The sequence below is a fragment of the Parus major genome, chromosome 1, assembly GCF_001522545.3.
Source record: "Parus major isolate Abel chromosome 1, Parus_major1.1, whole genome shotgun sequence".
Lineage (NCBI taxonomy): Eukaryota > Metazoa > Chordata > Aves > Passeriformes > Paridae > Parus > Parus major.
In genome coordinates, this window is record NC_031768.1 from 85,251,031 (window position 1) to 85,268,505 (window position 17,475).

Sequence of the window (17,475 nt, forward strand, 5' to 3'; positions counted from 1 at the left end):
TCCTTCTCTCCTTCTCTCCTTCTCTCCTTCTCTCCTCTCCTTCTCTCCTTCTCTCCTTCTCTCCTTTTCTTCCTCAAAATGATTTTTTCATTGAACTTATTTGTACAAACACGTGGGTTTTGTAGGAAATGTTCCAAAGAACAGAGTCCTTCAATAAGGATTAAAGGCAGTAAATTGCATTCACTAAAGAGGTTGCTTCAGTCCAAGTGGGTAATAATTGAAGATATTTCAGCTGACATTTATATTTGCTTTCTTTTTTCACTGGCTAAGACAATCCTTTCATGTTCCCTGGATTCTCTTTAGTTTTCCAGAAAAGCCTGGGCAAAGCTGAGTATTGAAAATGATTTATCACTGCTAATAAAATAAATTATAGAGGCATCAGCCTGTGACAGTTGGAGATCTGACACTTGGTGCCAGGTTGATAGTTGAACTAGACAGTCCTGGAGATTTCTTCCAACCTTGATGATTCTGTAATCCTTTTTTGTCCTGTGTCTTTTTCAGTGATGTTTCGTGTGGTCACTTTGGACTCCCAGTTCAGACCTGTTCAGGAGACGGTAAGTGTGAGTCATAGCCAAAACTTTTCAAGTACCCTCTTGAGGTACCTCTTCACTGAGACTCTCTCACTTAGATATTGAATAAGAAGGGCCTGGAATAGGCTTAGTGATATTTTTTATATTTTGTATTTTTTTTATTTTGTATATTTGTTGTGACTCCTTACCTTCACACTCAATCATTTCCCTGTCTTTGTGGAGGCAAGGCTCTGAAAGCACTTGTGGAAATTTCTCACAGCACACAAATTTTGTAGTCCCAGATATGTAGAAAAAGACTGGATATTTTTGCAGAAAAGATAAATTCACAAACAGGTTGTCCTCTTAAAATTATCTCTTTATTTACCTTATCTCATGAGTTGTAAATTGTTTGCTTGCCCAGCCTTCTCTGTCCAGAAAAAGCTGTTCACAGCTTTCCTTTTGTTCTAGTGTTTATCAACCTCTGCTGTTAGATCATCGTTTTGATAATTTTTTTTCTCTCCCTTTATTTCTTCCTCCAGTATCCCAGAATCATCATTGAGGTAAGAGATACAACCTGAAATTAAAGCACGAGTCCTTTGGAAAGACTATGCTTCATCATTCCCCATAGAGTCAACAGCTGAGGGAGGCTCATCCAGAGCACACCATTTAGAGCCAATGGATTTGAGGTTGAGCAGTGGCAATATCCTCTGTCAAGCACCAGAGGAGAAGAAATCAGCAGAACTGGAGCTGTTAGTCAGAGACAGAGTGGGGTTGCTGCTCTGCCTTTCATTAGAGTTCAAACAGGAGTATTCTGTCCAGGCTTACCTTGGGAGGACTACAGCAAATAACTGGGGAAATAGCCTCATTCTCTTACACAGGCATAAGAATGGTGACTTTCTGAAATGCCATGTTCTCATGGGGATGGGTTAACAATGAATCATCTTCTACATTTCACATCACTACATCTCCCAGCACTTTCTGAGAGAGGCCAGCATAATATTCCTGCCTTACAAAGGCAGTTGAGTCAGAAAGATCTGTGCTATGAGTGTCTTAGGCAGCCTCTGCCCCATATGCGACCTTTGTCCCAATCAGGAACTGTTTCTGAATGATCTGAGGCCATCTGTCAGTGCAGCTAATTCCCAGTTAAACATAGACTTAGGTTTGTTAAATCCACAAGCAGAGATGGAAAGTCACGTCATCAGCCCCAAAGCGCTCCTAGCCTGTGACACATTTAGGAAATATGTCAGAAGACAGGCCTTGAAAGAAGGCAAGAAATGGTGATAAAGGTTTTCCTATAACTCTTCCAGGATCCAGAGCAAAACAAGATCTTCCAGTGGCTGGAGGTGACATCAAAGCAAGGAATTGTCCAGCTCTCCTTTCCACTAATCCCAGAGCCTATTCTGGGGTCCTACCAAATTACTGTGGAAAAGAAGTCAGGTGAAAAAGAGTACCATTCCTTCAGAGTGGAGCAATATGGTAAGTAAAGGCTCATAAACTACCCTGTGCTAGCAGTGAGGCTCTGCCTAAGTCAGATAAAAGCTACTAGTGCATAGTTTAAGTCCTTTGAATTCTCTGTGTCATGCCTGGAACAGAAAGACAAGGAGAGAGCTGGGTGGACTGGTGCATGAGAATCAGGACTTTCCCAGCTGTGTTGTCATTATTGATGGTGACCTGGGATAAAAGATAAGTTGAAGACAGGAGGTGTCAGCAATCTATTTAATTTTATTATTTCACTTAATCTGTTGCCTTTCTCCTTCGCTGCAACTGGATTGCATAATAACTTTTGTTCTCCGGGGCTGAACTACTTTGAGACATTGGCATTACTCATTTTTCTTTAAGAAAAGAGATTAAAGTGGTTTATCATAGGTTTTGCTGTGACTATTATAGTTATTAGAATAATTATTATTTAATTTTAAGGAAGTTACTCATCTTACCACTGAAGGTTATTTTTTCTATCGTAATATACTACAGCCAGTTCCTAGTTAGGATCTTCTTTGATCCATTTCCTCTCCCTTGTTGGTGAAAATGTCTTTGCCAACTGTTTTTTTACTGCCTTACACACACACATGCACACACACATACCTGTGTATGGCACGCAATTGCTGATCAGTCATATTCACATTACATTCTCAGTGCTGCCAAAATTTGAAGTGACAACCACTGGGCCAAAGGCGATTTCTTTCTTTGATGAGGAAGTCAGGGTGAACGTTTGTGCCTCGTAAGTATCAGAGCTGAAGACAGCACAATTGTGCACAACAGATGGTGTAGGATTGGATGGTGGGCTGTGCTGGGAAGCAGAGATCCTGCTGCTGGTTCAGAATGTGGCTTTGAGCAAATCCTTTAGCTATGACTTTCATGATATAAAATAGGATAACTCTTTTTCCGCTACACAGCAGAATTAAAACTGGGAGAGTTTGTGTGTGTCCAAATCAAGCACTTCCTACTTGCTAGCTGTTGTGTTTTATTATTACAGAAAATGAGAATCTATCATTAAAATTGCTGGCTGTGATGCTGCCAAAGTGCAGGGTGCCAGGAGCTAAAAGGGTGAATAGGGTTCTTCTGCAATATGTTCTGCCTTGTGTAAGACCAATGAGAAAAAGCTGCAGGGAATGATATCCTGAGTCCTACACTGCTTTCTAGCTTCATTCTTCTTTACAGAATGACTGCACCAAACCAATGGTGAAGCAGGGCTTTTCTAACAAAATGTCAGAAACAGCCTATAAATAGTAGAAGGGAATTCTACTAGGGCTGACTGACTCCCAGCTGCTCTTCTGTCTGTGCTCTGGGTACTGCGGAGGGATTTAGAGTCGTCATTGCTCTGCAACTTTTGCAGGTCTCATATTAAATCCACGTGATTGAGTTCTCACGTTTCTGCCTCTCCTAGGTACACTTATGGCCAGCCAGTGCAAGGGAATGCCCGAATAAATGTGTGTCAGCAGCGCTTTTATAGTCCACTGTGTCAACAAAACCGGAAAAAAAACTGTGAATCTGCCACTGGACTGGTATGATACATGCTACATAACAAGTCCTTTCTTCCCTGTCTGCTTTACTACATGTTTATGGCCAACATGTAGCACAGAATTAGGTGGCATCATTAATTTCCAAGGGAACACCAGTCTCAGTGGTGTGTTTTTCTCACTCACACACAATGCTGAGAGAACTCACTAAAAGACTGATTTTTCCCTTGGAATGAATCAGTAGGAAGGAGGGAAGCTTATGAAACTGTAAATTTGTAATAATTTCTGAAACACTGGGGCTGTGTTCTTATCAAATCCAATCAGCAGATCTCTGTTGGGAGTCTTTGAGAACACTTAATATTAAACAAATGATTAATTTGTCAACGAGCTCAGACTCACTGTGTTGTGGTCACAGAGCACAAGCATCATGCAAGATGGATTTAAAAAGGAGCATGAGCACAGAGAACACTAGAGGGGATAAGGAGAGAAGTTCCAAGTGCTAGAGTAAATGATATTGAAACAGTTATCTGGGATGGAGCTGGGGAGCAAGAAATGTAAGGTAGGCGGGGAGCTATTTAGAGACCCACTAATATATAATAAGGAGCAATTTTGCAAACCTTTAGAAAAATGGCTTTTTCCCTTTGTGCTGCTATTTCAGCTGGGAAAGGATGGCTGCCTGAGCACTGTCATCTCCATCAAAAAACTCCAGCTTTACCGCAGCTATGCCATGATGTATGCCAGCCTCAATATAGAAAGCATCGTCACTGAAAATGGGACAGGTAACACCAAGTGGATGTTGGGAGTAACTGATTAAAGCTAATGCATGGATCCTCCTGAGAGGAATCCCCTGGATCAGCATCTGTGTGGTGAACAGGCAGCAATTATGGTTTTCCTTGTGTAGCTCTCCCTCCAGAGCATTCCCACTCCATAGAGCTTATGAAAAGGAACAGCTTTCTGCTAGTGTCTGATTTCTGTTTCCTCTCCTTTATACTGGGTGTGTCTCACAGGTATCCAGATCAAGGCCTATGACTATGTTTCAGTCAACCAAGAAAATGACCAAGTGCGGTTCAGGAATATGGATTCCTATTACAAGAGAGGAATTCCTTACCATGGTGAGGTAGGTACATGAGAGGATACGCTTAGACCCAAACTCCCTGAGGTCCAGCATTATGATCTCTGTGTTGCCCCATGTATGGCTGTCACCTGAATGTGCTGTCAGCTTCCCATTAAAATGCTGCGTAACAGTGACTGCACAGTTCTCTTGATACTCCTAGAGAAAAAAAAAAGAAAATTGTACCACACCTAGCACGTCAGGATCTCTTTTCTGCTATAGTCAGAGGATGCCTAAAAAGTGAGTAAGTGGAAGGTCACATGAGCGGGGAAGAGGAGTCTTCAAGAAAATTCTTCAGAAATGGTTACGCCTAAACTAAAGGTAGAATTCACCCTGTGTTGAATCACACAATCCCAGGGATGTTTACTTACAGCAGTATAGATGTTGGAGCACATTCCTGCTTCTTAGCAACCTACACATGCAGGATAAACCAGGCACGAAAAGGACAATGACCTGTACAGCATCATCCTGACAGGCGATGCACACAGTGGGTGTGCACAGATGTGTAGGAGTTGAAAGGTGCTACTGAGCTCCACAGGTTGCCTGTGGCCATGAAGTCATCTGGTTGTTTTAGCTGTGTTAATCAATGTTCTTCAATAAAAATTCCTCCTCCCTTTGTGACACATAGGTTATGCTGCACTGATGGGAATTTCCCATTAGTGGGAATTTTCCTGTCACAGAACTACCGCTCCCTCAAAATACTGAGGAGCATTTGCCTCATCAGTACATTTCACTACTATTTCTACTACTACTATTTCTACTCCCTGCAACAGTCCTCAGTGTTTAAGTGAACATCCTCTGGTAAACAGCTTTTATTTTGTTATTGTTCTTTTTTTTTTTCTGAATCCCTTTGGTATTCGTTGTGTTCAGATCACTGTGACAAGTGTGGATGGTGAGCCTGTTGCCAACAGCACTGTCCTGCTGGAGCTCAATGGAGATTATCTGGCCAGCTATTCCACCGACAAAAATGGCACTGCTGCTTTTTCCATTGACACCTCCAACTTCTTTGATCCCAGTTTTAAGCTGACAGTAAGTAAACACAGGCTACAGCCTAATTCATTAATAAATACTTCATGGGAGAGAGGGTAGAGAAGGAACACCTGCAAACTCTGTGAAACTCATATGAGAAAACACCTCAACGCCTCAGAAGAGGCACACTGCATCCCAGCTGTGGCTCTGGGTTGTAGTGATCTTCAGTCCCACCCTGCTTTTCTCTCCCCTTTAGAAGCTCCTTCTGCATTCATCTTCCATCTCTTTATTCTGTGTATTAGAGGACCTTCCTCAGACGCTGCACTGCCTTCCCCATCTAGCCTTGGTGCGTGCCGGCATCCTTCACTGCTGCTGACTGCTTCCCTGCATTTCTGCTGGCACAAACTGATGCCTTTTATCATCACATGGTCCTCTTGTATTGTCATGCCTTTGTTCTGGTATGATGGAAAGAGCTGAGAAAAAGTGTGTCATTTAGTACAATGCCATTTTAATTCAGTGTAAGTCCCAGCAGTTGATGTAACTGATCCCAAGCCTGAAAAGAAACTTAAATAACCCCTCTATTGCAATGTGCCACAGGCATCTGGATGCCTACAAGTGTCCAGAAGGCCACTCATGCTGCACTGGTGGAACATAAATTTTTCACACACATTCTTACTCATGGCTTAAATAGCCTCACAAAATCAGTTTCCCAACAGAATATTTTATATCTTTGCCTCTCATGCTTTTCATTTTCTTTTTTTCCACACTGTTGATTCCACATGTATGGTTTGCTGTTTTGCAGGTCAAACAGGCACCAGATGAATGTGCAGACTTTATCTGGGGGATTGATAATGAGCCCAAAGCCTCCTTCCTTGTCCAGCGTTTCTACTCACGTACCAACAGCTTTCTGAAGATTGAGCCAGTGACAGAGGAGCTCAGCTGTGGCCAGCAGCAAACAATCAATGTTCACTATGTCCTGAACAGAGAAGGCTACAGCAATGCCACACATGCAAACTTCTACTATATAGTAAGTCCGAATGTTACTCCTAAAACACCTTTTCTTCACCCTCTCTCGAAGACTCTATAAGGCAGAAATCTCATGATCAGACAGTGGTGATGGATCAGGGCTCAACCTGATGGCCTTCAAGGCTTCTCAGAAGAATACTCAAAATCAATGATTTCATGGTGGAAGGGACAAGGTGCTTTAGGTGCTTTTGATTCCCTTTCATGAGATTTTTCTATTCCCAGGTAATGACACAAGGAAAAATTACTCTCAGTGGCCAGAAGCAAGTCAGCATTTCTGGTGGTAAGTTCCAGACCATATTACTACTCATACTTCAGAGCATCGTAAGTTTTGCAAGTGATGAAAGCAGAAAACTATGTCTAAATCAGGTACACGTTCCTGATTACAATCCCATGACCTGTTACTGCTCACAGAATCATTTTCTTTTGCTGCAGCATCTAGCCAACCCCCCATATCATAATCAATTTTATCTTGTTAATAGAAAGATTTTTTTTGTGACCAAACACATGGAATGCAACCTTCATCTGTTTTATTGTATTATTTTATAATGCCAAGGAGTATTTAAGGTCTCACAGTTATTGTGTGACATCCTACTCTTCACCAACTAGAATAAGGTTTTAAGGTTTAGAATAATAGGTGTCCCATTTGAAAGGGATATTTAGCAGCCAACTCTTAAAATTTATTGTCCTTTCAGAAATCTCCAATTACCCACAAATGACAGTGACCCTGACCTTCATTCTTTCATTGTTAAAAATAACTTTTCTTGCAGAACCTGGTCTATTTGTACTCTTCAGGAGGTGGCTTAAGTAAGCCTCTCTCCATACATAGGACTTGTTTTCATATTTATTTATTGGTCTTAAGCTTAATTCCCTGTCCATGCACTTGTGGTTTTCATCCATGTAGAGAAGAATTTCATATTTCTTAGTGTTAAGGGAACTCTCTTTTAACTCAGGATATTGCTCTATTTCCTCTGGTGTAGGAGGTTCTTGTTTTGAGACCCAAAGGCAATGTTATGCTCTTCTCATAGCAATTGTGCACAGATTTGCATGTTTAACTTCTTCCCAGCGTAGAACTCTCTCTGCAAAGCACCCTGGTCTCAGCATCCTCCAGCTTGTATCTTTTACCTTGCTGATGGGAGCTGTCCCTCAGTCACTGAGAGATGAATCTTCCGATATCCAGTTCCCTGGGTTTTAAAAGTGCTTATAGGTTAATAATAAATATGTGGTCCTTCCACCAAAGCTGATGTTTGCCTAAGCTCTTTTGCTGGCTTGTTCTCCCCTGATCCATGTCCCTTCCACAGCTCCCCGAGGTACATTTTCCATCACACTGACCGTCACTGAGAAGCTTGGCCCCAGCGCCAGATTGCTGCTTTACACGGTGCATCCTCATGGAGAGATAGTGGCTGACAGCTCCAGGATACACAGCGATATATGCTTCAAAAATAAGGTGGAAATCTTTGCTTTCTTATTAAGGGATATATCAGGGTTTGCTGAAAAAGGCTCAGTAAATTATCTCAAGAGCCCTGCACTGGGGATGGCATTTAGGAATGGAAAAGGCGCAGGTATGTCTGGGATCACGAGAAGCTGTCCCTGGAACTGGCACATATGGTCAGGCTCAGACAAAACTCTCCACACAGTGGAGAGGGAAGGGTGGCTAGGGGGGGTTGTGTGAATTTTTACAAACGGATCTGGAAGGGCCATCTAGCGGTAGGAGCTTTGTCTACAGACAGCAGTGAGTGCCGATGGAAGTAGAGATTTACTTCTCTGTGCCAGTGGGACTCACCTTATTTCCGTGGCGTTGTCTTGGATGTTCTGATTTCCAGGTCCAGCTCAAGTTCTCTGAGAAGCAGGGTCTCCCGGGCTCTAAAGTTGGACTCCACCTGGAAGCTGCTGCCAGCTCTCACTGTGCCCTGCGAGCAATTCAGAGCATCTTTCTTCAGTCTGGGCAAGAGTTATCTGCCGAGAGTGTAAGTCACATCCCCAGGCCTGGGTTATTTTGAGCAAGGAAAAACTCAGTTCCTACCTGATGTCTCTGCTGCTGACTGTATTTTTATTTTTCCTCTGGAAACAGACATCTGTGATTAAAGGCAGAAGTAAGGCAATCATACACTTCAAAGGCAGAAATTGATGGCACAACACTACTTTTGGGAAGCGTGGCAGTGTAACATATACCCCTTATAAGAATATGCCTTACGTATATCCTCGACAGCTTATTTCCTCACTGTAGGGTGATTATGTCAAAATTGCATTTTTACAGCTCAGGTAGGCCTTGGGCTCAGAACAAAAGCTGTGGATGACAGCTAGTGTCTTGTAAAACTCATCTTCTCTTTGCTTAGCTCAAGAGTGTACCTCCATGCTTTCTGCTCAAGTTCACTCCACAAAACCATTGTGGCTCAGAGGGAGCAGGGTACAGTTCAGGCCAAATTGCTTATTCATCTCTAGGTAGACATCACTAGTTAAGCCAAAATCTACAGGATTGCTCAGGGAACACCATAAACTTTGAATATCTGTGATTTTGCACCTGCCTGAGACCTTCCTTGTGCTTACACTAGTCATTCTCACCTCCAGGTGTACTACCAGCTTGGTGGGGGTGATTTATATGGCTATTACTACAATGGGCTCAACCTGGACGATGACAGGCCGCAGATGTGTACCCCATCCAAAACCATCTTTTCTGATGGCTTGTACTTTGAACCTGTGAATGTCAGCCGTGATGGAGATGTCTACAGTATTTTCAGGGTATGTGGTCTGTGTGGGAGGCTCTTTAAGTGGGAGGGATTCCAGAACTCATCTGCATTAGCATTCAACTTTCTCAGGTTCTTGCTGAGAGAAGGCAGCTGATGCCTGAAACTGCCTCAAGCCTCCAATCACTCAGTTTCTGCCTTTTTTTTCCTCATCACTTACTCAGGAGGTCTGAAAATCGCTGCTAGAAAACACTGGGCTGCTGCCCATAGTTCAGCAGACATTTCCTAAGCAGGACCATGGCCTTGGCTCATGACTTCAGGCATTTCTTGTACAGATCTGTGTCTGTGGTGCAGGCTACATGGCTCCTGGTACACTGGGCTCCACTGCCCATTGGTCCTGTGCCCTAAGACATAAGGCCAACATCAGACTCATCATCCCTGCTCTTTGCAGAACACAAGGTGTCACTGCTCCATAAGAAATACACAGAGGCTGGCGAGGTGAAGACATTCAAGGCTGAAAGAATGGGATGAAATGGGATGAGGGAGGGGATAAATGAAAATGAAAGGAATGATAATCAGTGATATGCACTGGCAGCTTGTGAATGCCCTGAGTGATTTGACAGATTCTTTCTCATTTAGGATATGGGTCTGAAAGTGTTCACCAACTCTGTGCTACGGAAACCAGTTCTGTGCAATGAGGAGAGACCAGATACGGAAAATTACCCTTCTCACTACTCTGGCGCCAATCTCAAGGCCTTAGGTAAAAGAAAGTTCATCCTGTATCTCCAGCCTCAGTCTACCTGGTCTTTAAAACTGTTGCTTGTATAAAATAACAGTCATTATACTGGAGGGTTTTGGGAAATAGGCCTGTGTGTTCCATTTTACATCCTGTAATCTCCTTCTGGCAGTCCTGGCAGTAGAATCAATTCTGTTTCAGGTGCAGGTGCATATAGAAAAGATGGGGAATACTGTGATGCTGCTTCTTTTATAAACTGATATTTGCCTTTTCAGGGCTTTTCAGGTCAGAACCTTTCATCAAATAATAATTCAATTAAATATTTAAAAGTCAAGACTTCACACAGCATGTGGCACACTCAGCACATAGTCTCCAAAGCCTTTATAGATCAGCAAAAGTTATTATTATCTCTCCATCAAGTCAGATTGCCCAGCAAAAGAGCAAAAGTAGCAATCATAAGTTGCCACAAAATAAAGTGTTATTCAACATTAGGAAAAAGTTCTTCCTCAGGAGAATTCCAGTACACTGGAAGGGAATCTCCAGGAGGTTTTGGAGTCTCCATCACTGCTGGTTTTCAAAAGTGTGCTGCACAAGAAACAACCTGAACTACCTTTGAAGTTAGTCCTACTTCAATAAGTTGGACTAGAGAATTACAGGGCTTGCACCCAACCTAGATTTTCTTTATTTTTTTTTCAATGATTCTGTGATTCTAAGTCACTGTAAAGCTTTTATAAGCTTTGATGACAATACTGGCTGCTAGTGCCCACTGTCAAATCACAGAGAGCTAGTTGAAGAGGATGGGGAACACACTTTCCTAACTGAAAGACAAGACCTTTCAGAGTGAAATGAAGTGAAATGTCTTGTAAAATAGCTAATATTTCTGGTATTTTCCCATGGGAAAAGAGAATGGATAAGAAATTGTTTCTTTGCATATCCCCATATTTCTTAGAATTTTCCCTGTTATATGAGGGGATGGGAAATCAAAAAATGCTCAGACAAGATACTTAGTGTTTGTTTGTGGTGGTGGAGCATATTTGACAAGTTCAGATTCTTCTCACATGATGTCTCCAATACTATCCTTTAACCATATCCCCACTTCTAGGTGAGGCAGCGATTATTGGTGCGGGTGGTGGTTTCAGCAGTGTTCGGAAATACTTCCCTGAGACCTGGATTTGGGAGCTGGTGGACACTGAGTAAGCATGTTTATCTTCACTACTTTCTTCCTTTTTTGAGTTGATTCATTTAGCTAAAATGGACTCAGGGAAGGAACCACAGAATATATATTTGCTTTGTAGATGTGGGTCTACTTTTCCCATCTTGATCAATGACAATTGCAAACAAATATTCTGTGCTCTGTTCCCTGTCATTCTGGTGGGGAGAAATAAATAGGGGCTAAGAGTGAAATAAAAGTATTTTTTTAAGGAGAGAGAAGGAGCTTGTTATTTTTCATCCAAATTTTAATTCAGCAGCTAAAAATTCAGTTTATTTTATTTTCTTTCAGGCTATCACAGCATCTGCAATGAGAATATTTCCATCTTAACTATGCCTTCAGATGCTGTTCTAGAACATTAATCTAAATTTATTGATTCTAATCTGTGTGGCTGGACATTCTGTTTTTTCAACAATTGGTATTTCTAAATTTAAAGTGTTGAGTATTTGAGTGCTTTAACACGTAGTTAACCAGCACCTTTATCTTTACTTCAAACATTATAACATTATTTTTAATATATGGAGAGGTGTCTTGTAGAAAGTGAGATGAAAACAGAAGTTCTAACACAAGCAGAAAACCTGTTCTATTTGTCTTGAAAAATTCCAAAGATCATTTCTCAGTCTTTGTTTTTTATTCTCTTCAGTTCCAGAGGAGAGGTCAATGTGTCTTACACCATTCCTGACACCATCACAGAATGGAAAGCCAGTGCTTTCTGTGTGCAGGATGATGCTGGGTTTGGCATCTCCTCACCCGTTTCCCTGACAGCATTCCAACCATTCTTTGTGGACCTCACCCTGCCCTACTCTGTCACTCGAGGAGAAAAATTTAATTTAATAGCCAATGTCTTCAACTACCTCAACAAGTGTGTCCAGGTATATCAAGTTCCCTTTTACTTCCTACGTGGTTTGCTTGTTTCCCACAGATCTTTTTGCTCTTGAAGGAGGAACCTCAGCAGAGGGTATGGGTACTGTGCTGTGCAAAACACAATAAATACTGAGTAATGCAGCAGCCTCCTTTGCTCTGCAGCCTGATTTTAAGGTCATTCTCTTTCATTTGTAATCTTTCTCCTTCTTTCTTTGTCTCAGATCAGTGCCATACTGGGACAGTCAAGTGACTATGAGGCAGAGATCCTTTCATCGGGGGGCAACACAGCAACGGTGTGTGCCAATGAAAGGAAAACATATATTTGGGCTGTTAGCCCCCAAAAGCTGGGTAAGTTTGCCTTTTTGCCACCTTGATATATCCCTGTTTGATCTTTCTACTCCCACCCTTTAGGACAGCATTAATAATCCACAAGCAGGTATTTCTGGACAGCTCCATTAATTGCTAATAATTTGCTAATAGTTTTGGACCGGATTCTCAGTGGGCAATAAGGACACTGCTCCTTCCCAGTTTTATAGCTGTATTAATCTGCACTGCATTCAAGTCCACATAGCCTTTTTCTTTTAAAGCAGTTGTAATTACTTGCATGTGTAAGTGCCCTGAAAATTGAAATATGCATAAAGGCAGAAGAGCTACAATTAAACTATTGCAACGCTGCCCTAGGCCAGAAAAAATTCAGTACAAGGATAAGAAGAGTGGAAATTGGTAATGAATGTCTGTTTTTTGGCCAGGATGACCCCCTCTTTCATTCTCCATACCAGGGCCCCAGGCAAGCACTCCTTTCCACTAACAAATGGATAAGGAATCTTGATAAAATTGGATTTTACTGAGCTGCCTTTATAGAAAATCATTTCTCAGCACTTCATCAGCCTAGAAGGGGCAGTCAAAACCAGGGGTAGTTGTAGACATTGAAGATAACTTCATTTTCTTGGGCTGGTGGGTTTCTTTCCAGGTGAGGTGAAATTTGTGGTTACTGCTGAGGCCAAACTGAGCACCAGAGGTACTGGAAACAGCACATCTCCAGAAGAGAAGACCATTTACAGGGACACCTTGATTCAAACCCTACTTGTTGAGGTACAGTGGGAAATTGGCAGGTGCTTTCTACCTCGTGGAAACTGGAATTCCTGTGGCTGAGGGTTGGAAACAGTTAGGAGTGGTGGAGGGAGTGCTGTACAGTGAGGAGGGAGAACAGTACCTGTGCACAGTAGGCTTCTCCATACCAAAACAAGGGTGGAAATCATGGTGGTCACAAGTATCGACTGCTCTCCTCCCTCTGTCTCCTTCTTGGGACCATGAGCACATGTCCTGACAGCCCAAGTTGCCAGAAGGGAGAAGATTCCATACCTCACTTTTAACCATACCTTACTTTTAAGCACCTTTAGCGTGTGACTCAAATACTAGGGAGGAGGATGGAGGGAAGATATAAAAGGAAAAAGGCTTGTCTTGAGCATCATAAAACAAAAGCTACATGGGATTAGTTGGCCAGAGTCCCTCTCTGAGGCTAGAAATACCTATTTTTTAACTGCTCTTTGAGTAGGAAGGTGCTTTGGTAAAAGGATGGTGTGTAAGAGAGGGAGCCATGGACCAAGAGATATTCTAGTGGAGCTAGGGTAGAACTGGGTACAAGAGGTGCATTGTCTGGACAGCCATATTCACATACTGTCTTACCCTGATAAATGTCATGGTTTCATGGTGATGTTCTGCATTTTTCTTTCTCTTCCTGACCACGGCAATCAAACAGCCTGAGGGTATTAAAAAGGAATTGACTCAGAGCTCCCTCGTCTGTGCAAAGGGTAAGGCAAGTTCATTAATTCATTCATTCGTTTGTTTGTTCATTTGTTCATTTGTTCATTCATTCATTTATTCATTCCAAGGAGTCGAGTGGAACTGCTCCACTGTCTGGTAGATCTTGTCCTACAAAACCAGAGACCCTTCCAGGGGAGGAAAGAGATATTCAGGGTGTCCTAGGATGACCAGGACATAGGGTCAGGATGCAAGGCTAAAATTCAAGATTTTAAGATACTTTTGGCTCATTGGGCAAGTCTCTGTGGCATTTTCTTTACCCAGACTGAAGACTATAACAGTAAAACTTCTGTAAAAAAACCTGTAATTTTAACAACTCTTCATATTTTCTCATCAGGCGAAAAGATTTCTGAGCAGGTGTCTCTCAGCTTGCCAAGAAACTTAGTTCAGGGATCAGCCAGAGCTTATTTTTCTGTCATTGGTAAGTTTAGTACATAAGACTAAATGCAAAATTGCGTTTCTTTTGTGCTGCACCAAGTGTCATCATGTATACACACACAAACCCTATGTAAAGTTGAAGAAGTAATTATGCATGATTTTAGAAGGTAAGTTTTCTCCTTTGCAAAATGGCAGTGAGAGGCAAAATTTGCTCACAATTCTGTCATATCAAGAGAGAACAAAATGGCCCAATAATTTCCATTTATATTGCGTTTCAGATTATACTGCATTAACATATCCAGTTCAGTGTAGTAAAACAGCTGATTCAGATGAAAAGTACCGTAAGGCAGACTTCTTTGAAAAAAATTATCTTCATTTCTTGGAAAGAAATCTTCAGAACTTTGCTGACTGCATAATTTCAAATTTATCATTTTGCATAGTGAAAAACATTTGTAAGTCAATTAAGTTCCCATAGAATAAAAGTTTCAGGTCTCAATTGACTCTATTAATCTGAAAGTCATTACTAAGACTTGAAGGTCCTCTTCAGTGAAAATTTTTTGAGGTTCTGAGCTCAGATTGTTTTCTAAACAGGGCCGGTTTGGGTGCCTGTGTCTGTGTGAGGTGTGCTGATGCTGTGCAATTACAGCCTCTGCAGCCCATCAGCATCATACCCCACACAACATTTTCACATGTACGTGCAAAAACAGGAAGCAGGTTGTAAAGGGCAGGGAAATCTAAGCCTTCCAAGGATTCACAGCTGTTTCTCAGAAGCCATGCCAGCCCGTGGTGATGCTCACTTTTTTCTCTCAAATTCTCAGTTTCTCAAAGATTCCTATGTTTCCATCACCCAGATAAGAAATTAAAAAACGGGGACAGTTTAGCACTTGTCTTCTATGATGTGTCTTTGGTTACTACGATTACTCTATATTAGTCACTGCCCTTGGGTTCATAATCAGAAAGTACAGAGCAATGTATAATGCTATGTTATAAAAACATGTCTGAACTGAGCTGACTTCATGCATTTTTCACTCTTCAGGAGACATTTTGGGTACAGCCCTGCGGAACTTAGATAACCTCCTCCATATGCCTTATGGCTGCGGAGAACAGAACATGGCCTTGTTCACACCCAACATCTATGCCCTGGATTATCTGAATAAGACTGGGCAGCTGACTGAAGAGATTAGAGTCAGGGGCACTGGTTATTTATCCACAGGTAAGGGGTTTTCAGATTCTTCCGTCTTCCTCCCCAGGGAAATGGTCACAGGACTAAGCCTGACAGAGTTTAAGAAGCATTTTGACAATGTTGTCAAGCAGATGGTGTGATTTTTGGGATTCGTTGTATGGTTGAGAGGTGGACTTGATGACCACTGTTGGTCCCTTCCAACTCAGAATAAACTGTGATTCTGTGATCTAGTATTGTGATTGTTTGCCTTGAGCCCTTCAGCTCTACATGGTGAGCACTGATCTCTGAATTCCAGTACCACAGTAATTGTGTAGGAGCTGGCAATGAGAGCACGCCAAAAGCAGCAAATCATTCTTCCAGGAGCAAAAGCAGCTGGGATTCATAGTGGTTGGCATTGTTCACTAGACATACATTACCTGATACTAAATCCAAAAGTCTTGCTGCTTCAGTTGAACAAATTGATTAGAAAATGTGTCTTCTTTATTGTGTCTCCAGGCTACCAGAAACAGCTATCATACAAACACCGGGATGGATCCTACAGCTCCTTTGGGTTACGAGATAGAGAAGGGAGTGTATGGTATGTGATGACACTTTCTATTTCCCTAGTACAGGACCTTTAGGCTTTGAAAAAGGATCCAAGTATTCAGTGATTCTTATTTTTAATAGCCTAAATGAATATAGTTCAATTAATTTGAACCTTTTAGTAAAGGAGAAATTAATAACTGGGAAGAGGGCAACAAAAGGACAGTATGATGGTTGGGAGCTGGAGTACATAATGTTCAACAGGAAACTGAAGGATCTGGGTTTGTTTAGCCTGTAGAAGAAGAAGCTAATGGGAGACCTGGGTAAACTTTGCTGCTGCCTAGATGGGGACTGAGGATATACAGTCAGGCTCTTGTCAGAGCTGCACAGAGTACAGGCAAGAGTTTGTGCTTACTCAAGTTGCTACAGAGACAACTCAAAGTGGGTAGAAGGGCTAAACATCTTCCCCAGGAGAAGACTGTTGCACTGAGACAAATGCCCAGAGAGGATGTGGATATCTCTATCCCTAGAGACTTTCACATGACTGGACAAAAGACTGAGCAGCCTGATACAGCTCTGAAGCTGTCCTTAGTTTAAGTGGCTGGTTGAACAGGAGACTTCCAAAGGTCCCTTCCAACCTGGTTTGTTTCATAATTCAATTAACTAAGACCAGAAATTGCTAACATCAATCATCAAGCTGTGTCTATACTTTACCACTGCTGTAAAAGAATGGTTTCAACACAGTAATGGAGACATATCCAGTCAATTTTTAGTATCAGGATTTTATGTATATTATTTATTTAAAACTTAGAAAACACTTTCTTCTTTTACCTCAGACATTATGAAGTTCTTTTTATGTCATTTTCTATGCACATCCTATGCACTGGTAAATGTCCTTGGTCTTGTTTACTCCATACCTGCTTTCTGGATCACCTGCAGGCTCACTGCCTTTGTGTACAAGTCACTGGAGCAAGCCAAGCGCTACATCTACATTGATGACAACGTCCAGTCTCAAACTTTGATCTGGCTGGCAAGCAAGCAGAAGTCAGATGGCTGCTTTGAAAATGCTGGATCACATTTCAACAATGCTTTGAAGGTAACTGAGATAAGTATAGCCACAAACTTCCAGTCATGCCATCTGGATTTATTTGGATGAGATACAAGCTTACTCTTCACCACACCTTTACTCTTCCTAGCACTGTTATCTCATGTCTCTCCTATAAAATCAGGGCATTAATCTTATGTGTGCTCTTGATGATGAGGTATAAAAAAACAAGTAGAACTTTCTGAGTTGTAAGTCTCAGGTTTTTTATTTTCCACCACTGAATTGTGTGCTCAGCCACAAGCTATTGTCTGCTCTATTACACATGTACAAAAGTCAAGAAGATGCAGTCAATTACTTTGGCTTTATCCTGTGTGAACTTGATCTTTCTTGTTCCTGTGCACACATGGAGACAGAAATTACTGCTGATCTCAAACATAACCGATATATAAACTATGAATTAATT

General features: G+C 41.7%; 1 protein-coding gene across 2 annotated transcripts in view; it reads left to right on the forward strand.

The window, feature by feature from the left end:
* The window catches only part of LOC107200658 (ovostatin-like), a 29,543-nt gene that overhangs the window by 3,304 nt on the left and 8,764 nt on the right, over positions 1-17,475 (forward strand). For both annotated transcript variants that reach the window (XM_015619455.2, XM_015619446.1), the window contains exons 4-26: positions 502-554; positions 1,049-1,069; positions 1,817-1,985; positions 2,643-2,727; positions 3,394-3,511; positions 4,125-4,245; positions 4,474-4,583; positions 5,448-5,606; positions 6,349-6,573; positions 6,795-6,852; positions 7,871-8,016; positions 8,393-8,536; positions 9,138-9,308; positions 9,893-10,013; positions 11,092-11,182; positions 11,843-12,071; positions 12,285-12,411; positions 13,034-13,155; positions 13,823-13,874; positions 14,222-14,305; positions 15,299-15,475; positions 15,941-16,022; positions 16,907-17,063. In XM_015619455.2, the coding sequence (XP_015474941.1) occupies positions 502-554; positions 1,049-1,069; positions 1,817-1,985; positions 2,643-2,727; positions 3,394-3,511; positions 4,125-4,245; positions 4,474-4,583; positions 5,448-5,606; positions 6,349-6,573; positions 6,795-6,852; positions 7,871-8,016; positions 8,393-8,536; positions 9,138-9,308; positions 9,893-10,013; positions 11,092-11,182; positions 11,843-12,071; positions 12,285-12,411; positions 13,034-13,155; positions 13,823-13,874; positions 14,222-14,305; positions 15,299-15,475; positions 15,941-16,022; positions 16,907-17,063 (2,822 nt within the window). The remainder of the gene's footprint in view (positions 1-501; positions 555-1,048; positions 1,070-1,816; positions 1,986-2,642; positions 2,728-3,393; positions 3,512-4,124; positions 4,246-4,473; positions 4,584-5,447; positions 5,607-6,348; positions 6,574-6,794; positions 6,853-7,870; positions 8,017-8,392; positions 8,537-9,137; positions 9,309-9,892; positions 10,014-11,091; positions 11,183-11,842; positions 12,072-12,284; positions 12,412-13,033; positions 13,156-13,822; positions 13,875-14,221; positions 14,306-15,298; positions 15,476-15,940; positions 16,023-16,906; positions 17,064-17,475) is intronic.